We start from the raw sequence: 10,000 nt of genomic DNA, 5'->3' as shown, positions 1-10,000 counted from the left end.
CGTTTCCTCTTTTAGCTGTTCCCTCATCCCCCCTCCCCCGCCCCTCCCCCCCCTAAGCCATCAGCAGATGACTTTTTTCCATGTGATGTCATCCGCTGACATCATCACTACGCCGTCACCTCCCCATACTCATGCCTCCCTCACTCTCTCTCTCCCTCCCTCTCTCTCTCTTTCTCTAGCTCTCTCTCCCTCCCTCTCTCTTTCTCCATCTCTAGCTCTTTCTCCCTCCCTCTCTCTTTCTCCATCTCTAGCTCTCTCTCCCTCCCTCTCTCTTTCTCCAGCACTAGCTCTCTCTCCCTCCCTCTCTCTTTCCCTGCTCTAGCTCTCTCTCCCTCCCTCACTCTTTCTCTAGCTCTCTCTCCCTCCCTCACTCTTTCTCCATCTCTAGCTCTCTCTCCCTCTCTCTTTCTCCATCTCTAGCTCTCTCTCCCTCCCTCCCTCTCTCTCTATCTCTCCTTCCTTTCCTCTCTTCCTGCCTGTAGCAATTAATCCACAGCCCACTATGAAAGTATTTTTATACTTGGTTTAAAAATAAGAGCACGCGAGTGGTCGATTCAAGCTGGTTTCAAACAAAAGACAATCGTTTTATTCTGTTACGATTTCGGACTCGAGAACAGGAAGGGTATCCAAGTCAAGAGCGAGTCACTCGGGGACGAGGTAGATAGGTTATAACGCGAAAAAGGAAGTGACATAGTTTCAGGATGAAGAGGACAGGGAAGTGATGTCACACAGGAAGGATTTGTAGTTTTAACAGACTGATCTATGAGAACGAACTACAAAGTTAGAACATACATTATAAAAGTTATGCAGGTCATTTTTATCGCCAAAAGACTGGATTTCGTGTGCCTTTTTTGTCCACCACTCATTCTGCGTGATCCGAGTAGCCCTAGAGCGCACACACACACCAGAGCACAAAGGTATAATGTGTTGCTCCGGTAGGAGTAGAGATTAGCTGTTGGAGACAGAACTGGCCTGGTGTCTGCAGGGACTCTTCAACCTGCCTTCGCTGCGCCGAGCGGGAGATAAGACTCTCTACACATCGATAAGCAGAGACAGCAGGACGGAGCACCTCATCAGAAACATACTGTGTTTCCCCTCGTAGAGATCATGAAGCAGGCGAACAGGAGTGTGTCAGAGTCTATCAGAGTCCTTCTGGAAGCGAGTAACAGCTCCTGCGCAGAACTGGATCGAAGGTGGGAATTTAGAGGATGAAGAGGGAGGAGATAATACAGAGCTTTTTTTATTTTTCTGTGAAGATTGTTTGTGGAGTACACTCTGAAGATGCAGTGTAGCAATGTGGGTGTCAATTCACCAAAAATGAGGAAGGAGTAGGTTTTGATTACAGGTTTTTGAGAAAAGAATATGGAAATTTCTGCTAACTTGGGCCTACATGTTGATGGTGGTTACACAGGAATAGCACATACGGCTGATTCGTTATGATTTTAAAATTTTTCAAACTTTAGACGGCTGCTGTAGCGCCACCATCAGGACTGTTGGCTCCCAATGCCAGTTGAGGACTTCTGGCATTGGACCGGACCTATGTGCAAAGTTTGGTGATTTTTCATGCATGTCAGACTTCCTAGGAAGATTCAGATTCAGAATATTGGGAAATACAAAAGGGAACAGAGGCTGAGGCTGCCCGGCCTCTAAAGAAGACAAAGAATAAGAAGAATATTGGGATATACAGCTGAGGCCGCCCGGCCTCTAAAGAAGACAAAGAATAAGAAGAATATTGGGATATACAGCTGAGGCTGCCCGGCCTCTAAAGAAGACAAAGAATAAGCAGAATATTGGGATATACAAGAGGCTGCCTGGCCTCTAACTACAAAACAACACTCAGATACCTCGTTCTTAAATTGTATTCCTTCCACCGATTAATCAGGTATACGCTGCCCTACAAAGCCAAAGTGCAGTATCTGCAAAAATGCCAAACTGAGAAAAACATTTGTGTTTTTCTTTTACCAAGTGGAAGCACCAAATGATGATTAATTGCCAAGTGTATGATTGATTAGATGAAAGTGAAGTGAATTTAATGCATATTGTAGGTTTTACCTTCCGGCTCATCTTGGCGGCTTTACAGTTGATGTAAACTTTGCCTTTGTTTAACTGCAGTATAATGATATGGCCATACATTGTTAAGGAAAAATCTTACTTGGTTTAGTTTAGATTTCAAAGAACACGCTGAGTGGTCGGTCAAGCTGGTTTTAAACAAAGACAATAGTTTTATTCTGTTACGATTCTGCAGAGTCGGACTCCAGCACAGGAAGTGAATCCAGGCAGAGTGAGTCAGTTGTGGACGAGGTCAATAGGTTATATAGTGAAAAAGGAAGTGACATAGTTTCAGGATGAAGAGGACAGGGAAGTGATGTCACACAGGGAAGAATTTGTAGTTTTAACAGACTGATCTATGAGAACGAACTACAAAGGTGAGACAACAGTCAATGTAGGAAAACAGAACTCTTTGTTGAGACTTGAAATTCATTCACAACATGCAGTAAGTGAGCATTTGTGGGAGGAATTTCACTTAGCCAGATCACCACAGTCTCTACAGCGTGACAGCCTGCATAGAGGTCATCAGGATAAGCTCAGCGGCACCTCTACTGGTGATAAATTGAACTGCATATCGTTTTTGGGCAGTAGCGTAATACTGTATGTTAAAGTCAATGTATTTGACAGAAATACAAGTCACATGTCAACATGTACTTATAATGAACACTTTAAACAACATACATTTGTTGTTTAATGTATTTATTTGTGGATGTATTCAACATTTTGTATTTATTTGTGGAATTATTCAACATTTTATATAATTTCTCTCACAGTCATGTCTCTCTCACAGTTACTTTTATATGCATGTTTTCTAACTTTCTGTCATGGGAAGGTGGCAGATTTGAGAAATGTTCATTCTTTCAGAGATTTTCAGCATGAATGAATGACTGCGTGAAGATGCAGTAACTAGCAGCATCATTTCAAAGTTGGTCCTAAAACAAAGGCAAACTACAATTCAAACAGTTCTCAACTAAGAAACCAACTCCGCTGGATCCTTTCACTGCCATCAAATGTTTTTTTCAGTTTTGCCCATACCAGAATCAGAATCAAGATTTTTTTTTATTGCCATGCAGTTTGTCAACGTACTAGGAATTTTATTTCGGTCATGGTGCATAACACGGAGAAAATATTGGACAGGGTGCGGGGACGAGACAGGACAGTGCAAAGAGCGAGTACAATTTACATCACCATATCACCAGGGTGCTGTAACCCCATACAAGCGCTGAGTAAGTTCACTGAACAAATCAACGATTGGATGTGCCAGAACTTTCTCCAACTAAACAAAAATAAATTGTCTTTGGTGCCAAAGAAGAACGATTAAAAGTCAGCGCTCAGCTCCAATCAATGATGCTAAAAACCACAAGCAAAGCCAGAAATCTTGGTGTAGTCATGGACTCAGGCATGAATTTCAACAGTCACATTAAGACGATTACAAAGTCATCCTACTGTCACCTGAAGAATATATCAAGGATTAAAGGATTTATGTCTCGGCAGGATCTGGAAAAACTTGTCAATGCGTTTATCTTCAGTAGACTTGACTATAACTTCAGTAGACTCCACTACTGTAATGGTTTCTACTTACAGGTCTCTCTAAACCAGGCCAGGTCCAGCCTGGCTTATGTGTGTTGGCTGGCTTGTTTCTGTGCAGGACTGGTAGGACGGTAATGTCTGATAAATAAAGATGGGTCTTGTCACCTGGACACATCAGTTCCAATGTTTCCAATGCTAATCCAGCACAATGAGAGTGGGATAGCCAGTAAGCTCATGGGCTCACAACAACTAGCAGCAGCTTCCACAACATTAAAGCCATTGAGCAAACCTTTGAAACTAAAACGGAGGATTTGCAACCAATGCCGTACTACTTGGAACAATATACATCTGGAGAACCAAGGAAGCTTGTTGTTTTCATATGCCAACAGATAAATGATACAAGGAAGCTAAGGAACGCCTTGAATGACATTTTGGGAATAAAATCCAAATCATATCTGCTTTTATGGACAAGGCATTGGAATGCCCTGCTATTAAGGCAGACGATGCATCTAGTCTAAGGTCTTATGCATTTTTTCTGAAAAGCTGTCACAACACAATGCAGGAAATTCGCTACTATATGTAACATATCTTGAACGCCCTCCAATCTGAAGATCATTGTGTCAAAGCTACCATTCCAGTTTTGTGAAAAGTGGAGACCAGTTGTCTGTGACATCCATGACGAGCACAAGAAAAGAGACACATTTGATGATGTACTTGCATTTATTGACAAACGATCTCGAATCATGCTGGATCCAACCTTTGGAAAAATTCAAAGCCCATTGAAGAAAGCACCAGATCAGCAGGGGGGGTTTTGCTACAGCTGTTTCACCAATGTCAATGGCTGAGCGAGAAATGGTGCAACCACATCATAACAAGCAAGCTCCACATGCAATCACTAGTTCAAGTGCATCCACAAAGCTCTGCATGTTTTTGCAAAAACATTCAATGGACATATGTGAAACATCTCAAGCCAAATCAAATAATGAAAATGTGGAGTGCTTGAGAACTAAAGGAATGTGTTTCGGGTGCTTAGAGAAAGGGTACATTAGTAGACGTTGACAGAAGTGCATGTCTTATAATGGATGTAAACAAAGTCATCCAACAATGTTGCATATACAAACAAAGGAAAATAAAAGGAATGTATCTGATACACTATCTATGGCAACCAGTAGTTATAAATGGTAAATGGTAAATGGACTGCACTTATATAGCGCTTTTCCACCTTAGCGGCACTCAAAGCGCTTTACAATGGCCTCTCATTCACCCATTCACACACACATTCACACACCAATGGCGGTAGCTGCCATGCAAGGTGCTAACCTGCTCATTGGGAGCAATTTGGGGTTAGGTGTCTTGCACAAGGACACTTCGACATGTTGACAGTCAGAGCTGGGATAGTGGGCTAGTAATACTGGGTGCTGAATCAAAGAGTGCTCTCTGGCAATTGCGCCTGTCACAGTTAAATTGGAAAAAGAAATAAATGCATATAAATGCATGCTTTCCTAGACCCTGGGAGCTCGGCAATATTTTGCACTGATGAGTTGTACAAGAAAACAGATACTTTTGAAAATTATGGGTCAAGAAAAGGCAAATCCAGTTATAGAATATCCGCTATGGAAGTAGCTGCATTAAGGCCGTATCAGACGAGGAGCGATATCCGCGCATTGTAATTCATTTTCAATGAGAGAGGCGGTTGGACAATTTGGGAGCCGCGGACAATCTGGGGCGGAGCGGCAAGCGGGCGCGACCCCGTGAAATTGTGGCGCACGTGCTCGTTTCGTGCACACGCCCGCCCGCGACAAGAGCTGAATTGTAGTCAGAGGAGAAACATCTTAAGTGTTTTTTCCCAAAATTCAAAATGGCGGAAAATCCAATATTGTGGAAAATGACACCGTAGGGGTCGTCAGCGTTGAACGCGGCTTGAGCCAAGGAATCCAATGGTACCTCGTTTTTGAAAATCATACGGATCAAAAGATGTGTGCATAAACGCACCTCCAACTTTGACTTGTTGGTGGCGTTAGAGTGTAAAAAAAAATGCGTTCCTCCCTGCGTGACCTCCCATTGATTAGTCACTGGGTAGGGGAGAGCAGGATGTCCCTGTACTTGACAGATCTTTATCAGGCATCAACATTCCATTCAGTGAGATGGTCTCACAGTACCCTCTGTATAATATTTGTCATGTCCATAATCTGCTACACTTGGCTCACTCCACCTACTGGACACTTTGAGCATTGGCAGAAGTATTCTTCCTAGAGGCTTTGGTGACGCCACAACTGCACAGTTGCACCACTTATATATATATATTTATCATATTTTATTTTTTAAATCGTTTTTGCAATGACTACAGAGCGAGAGAGGTGCGTTATTTAAGCCAGGCTCCTAACATTTCTCCCAGGCGTGAAACCGTGGAATCCGACCGTTGATGGTCGTTTACCGTCAACCTCAGCCTCTTTCTGGGTCTCATTAGTCCCTGTCAGGAAGTGCTCCTTTCCAAGTGGGAAGAGAGTTGTGAAGTTATGATTGATTAGCCTCTCCGCGTGTGATTTCAGCGGATAAATGTAAACATTAGTAAACATTTCATTTTCCTTCAAACATTGCTTACGACAGAGCACAGCCACTCTTTCTTGCAGGGATCCGAGCTCCACTAATTACTCCAGGCTTTTGGACTCTCGCTGCTGTCATCCGCTTCACTTGAACAAGCTGGTTCGGTGTGCTTGGCTTTCAGACACACCATAGGCTTTATCACACACTGTAGCCCTTCAGAGAGGAGAGCTGGTTCACACTGTAGCCCTTCAAACAGAAGAGTTAGTCCACACTGTAGCCCTTCAAACAGAAGAGTTAGTTCACACTGTAGCCCTTCAAACAGAAGAGTTAGTCCACACTGTAGGCCTTCAAACAGAAGAGTTAGTTCACACTGTAGGGCTTCAAACAGAAGAGCTGGTTCACACTGTAGGCCTTCAAACAGAAGAGTTAGTCCACACTGTAGGCCTTCAAACAGGAGAGTTAGTTCACACTGTAGCCCTTCAAACAGAAGAGCTAGTTCACACTGTAGCCCTTCAAACAGGAGAGTTAGTTCACACTGTAGCCCTTCAAACAGAAGAGTTAGTTCACACTGTAGCCCTTCAAACAGAAGAGTTAGTCCACACTGTAGACCTTCAAACAGAAGAGTTAGTCCACACTGTAGGCCTTCAAACAGGAGAGCTGGTTCACACTGTAGCCCTTCAAACAGAAGAGTTGTTTCACACTGTAGGCCTTCAAACAGAAGAGTTAGTTCACACTGTAGGCCTTCAAACAGAAGAGTTAGTCCACACTGTAGGCCTTCAAACAGAAGAGCTTCAACTCTCTGGTACATCTTCCCCTGCAGCGAACGCAAGGCCCACAATGATAATCCAGACATCTGGGTTGAATTTAGAGACTGGGCATTTCGCCTCGTTCACCTTGAATTCAAACTTATTGATTGTGGCAGAATGTTGACTTGCATCCAGATCAAAACTCTCTTGAATTTGTTTTGCTGTTCTGTTCAGTTCCGCTTTCAATTCATCTTGATTTTCGCCAATAAGTCTATCCAACTGTTCCTACTCGCTATTTAGTTGGCGTTCAAGTGAGGGTTTGTCCTTCGCTGATCTATGCCTTGAGTGTCTCAAACTCCGGAGTTCCTGAATGATACTGTTACAAGGTTCATTTTGACTTCTTTCTTACCTCTTTACCTCACGGACAGCCGCCTTTGTCGTTCATACTAGTTCAATGTAAAAACACCGTATTTGCTGCAAATGTATTTATTTCAACAGACTGACGTTATAATAACCATGGCTGATAGTAAGACTGATGACGCTACACCGAGACGAACATGAAAACCAAACTGGACGCAAGAGCAGCTGTTTACTTCTTGCCCAACTTGTGAATGAAAGGAAGGTCATCATAAAAGGGAAATGTGGAGTTGGGATGACTCCCAAATCTAAAAAAGAAGTGTGGGAAAACATATGCATGCAAATCATTTTCAGCTACACTAGACCACAAAGCGTATTATCGATCGTTCAATGTATTCAGCCTATCTAAAAATGAGCGTACTGTACTATTTATACATAAATGAACCTCACTAAACATTTCATTCGAAGCTGAGTATATATATATATATATATATATATTTTTTTTTTTTAAGGTATGTTTTAAGATCTTACTTAAAACTCGCCACGGTCTCAGACATTCTCAGGTCCTCTGGCAGGGTGTTCCAAAGGATGGGGGCATAAGAACTATGCCTCTTAGTCCTGGCTCTAGGGCCTCCCCATGTCTCTTAGTCCTGGCTCTAGGACCTCCCCATGTCTCTTAGTCCTGGCTCTAGGGCCTCCCCATGCCTCTTAGTCCTGACTCTAGGACCTCCCCATGCCTCTTAGTCCTAGCTCCAGGACCTCCCCATGTCTCTTAGTCCTGACTCTAGGACCTCCTCATGCCTCTTAGTCCTGGCTCTAGGACCTCCCCATGCCTCTTAGTCCTGGCTCTAGGCTCTTAGTCCTGGCTCTAGGACCTCCCCATGCCTCTTAGTCCTGGCTCTAGGACCTCCCCATGCCTCTTAGTCCAGGCTCTAGAACCTCCCCATGACTCTTAGTCCTGGCTCTAGGACCTCCCCATACCTCTTAGTCCTGACTCTAGGACCTCCCCATGCCTCTTAGTCCTGACTCTAGGACCTCCCCATGCCTCTTAGTCCTGGCTCTAGGACCTCCCCATGCCTCTTAGTCCTGACTCTATGACCTCCCCATGCCTCTTAGTCCTGACTCTAGGACCTCCCCAGGCCTCTTAGTCCTGGCTCTAGGACCTCCCCCTGCCTCTTAGTCCTGACTCTAGGACCTCCCCATGCCTCTTAGTCCTGGCTCTATGACCTCCCCATGCCTCTTAGTCCAGGCTCTAGAACCTCCCCATGACTCTTAGTCCTGACTCTAGGACCTCCCCATGCCTCTTAGTCCTGGCTCTAGGACCTCCCCATGCCTCTTAGTCCTGGCTCTAGGACCTCCCCATGCCTCTTAGTCCTGGCTCTAGGACCTCCCCATGCCTCTTAGTCCTGGCTCTAGGACCTCCCCATGGCTCTTAGTCCTGGCTCTAGGACCTCCCCATGCCTCTTAGTCCTGACTCTAGGACCTCCCCATGCCTCTTAGTCCTGACTCTAGGACCTCCCCATGCCTCTTAGTCCTGGCTCTAGGACCTCCCCATGCCTCTTAGTCCTGACTCTAGGACCTCCCCAGGCCTCTTAGTCCTGGCTCTAGGACCTCCCCATGCCTCTTAGTCCTGGCTCTAGGACCTCCCCATGCCTCTTAGTCCTGGCTCTAGGACCTCCCCCTGCCTCTTAGTCCCGGCTCTAGGACCTCCCCCTCCCTCTTAGTCCTGGCTCTAGGACCTCCCCATGCCTCTTAGTCCTGGCTCTAGGACCTCCGCAGGCCTCTTAGTCCTGACTCTAGGACCTCCCCATGCCTCTTAGTCCTGTCTCTAGGACCTCCCCATGCCTCTTAGTCCTGGCTCTAGGACCTCCCCATGCCTCTTAGTCCTGGCTCTAGGACCTCCCCATGCCTCTTAGTCCTGACTCTAGGACCTCCCCATGCCTCTTAGTCCTGACTCTAGGCTCTTAGTCCTGGCTCTAGGCTCTTAGTCCTGGCTCTAGGACCTCCCCATGGCTCTTAGTCCTAGCTCTAGGACCTCCCCATGCCTCTTAGTCCTGGCTCTAGGACCTCCCCATGGCTCTTAGTCCTGGCTCTAGGACCTCCCCATGGCTCTTAGTCCTAGCTCTAGGTGCTCTAACAAATGCTGCAGCATTTTGAATCAGTTGGAGTTGACTAATCTCTTTTTTTGGTACAATAGACCAGACAGGAGAGTGTTACAATAGTCGAACCTGCTCGTAATAAAAGCATGCATTAGTCTTTCAGTATCAGTCTGGGAAAGGAAAGGTTTCACCTTGGCAATGTTTCTTAGGTGATAAAATTAGGTCCTTGTAATATTCTTTATATGAGCCTCAAAGCTAAGATCAGTCCAGCACGACACCACCCACATTTCTCGCCTGACATTTCGTAGTCAGTGACAGAGTTTTTAAGTGCCTTTAACCTTTTCAGCGATGATCAATATTTCAGTTTTGTCCTCGTTTCGCTGGAGGAAATTCTGCGACATCACACATATTTATGTCGGTAATAAATTCTGTCAAATGGTCAATTGAGCTGTAGTCGCTGGGTGTCACAGAAATGTAGAGCTGGGTGTCATCAGCATAGCTACGGTAACTAATGCTGTCCCTTCTCATGACATCATGTAGGGGTAACAGGTCTGGGTGTCCAGTCCTGCCTTGTCCTATCTGCCCCCCCCCCCCCCCCCCCCCTTCCGCCTTGCGGAGACAGCATGGGGTCGGTCTGTATTAGCATGATCACCATGACAGCCTTATCTCTCTCTG

The 10,000-nt window shown here is 45.2% G+C and overlaps 1 protein-coding gene across 1 annotated transcript in view; it reads left to right on the top strand.

Annotated features, from left to right (window-relative positions):
• cntfr (ciliary neurotrophic factor receptor) overlaps window positions 1-10,000 on the top strand; it is a gene marked incomplete at both ends in the record, with an annotated part of 56,965 nt that overhangs the window by 4,128 nt on the left and 42,837 nt on the right. Inside the window, one exon of the mRNA XM_084460144.1 lies at window positions 1,103-1,193. Coding sequence (XP_084316270.1) covers window positions 1,103-1,193 — 91 coding nt within the window. The remainder of the gene's footprint in view (window positions 1-1,102; window positions 1,194-10,000) is intronic.

Source organism: Borostomias antarcticus, assembly GCF_949987555.1.
Source record: "Borostomias antarcticus genome assembly, chromosome: 30".
Taxonomy (NCBI): Eukaryota; Metazoa; Chordata; class Actinopteri; order Stomiiformes; family Stomiidae; genus Borostomias; species Borostomias antarcticus.
This window is presented reverse-complemented; position numbering and strand designations above follow the sequence as displayed.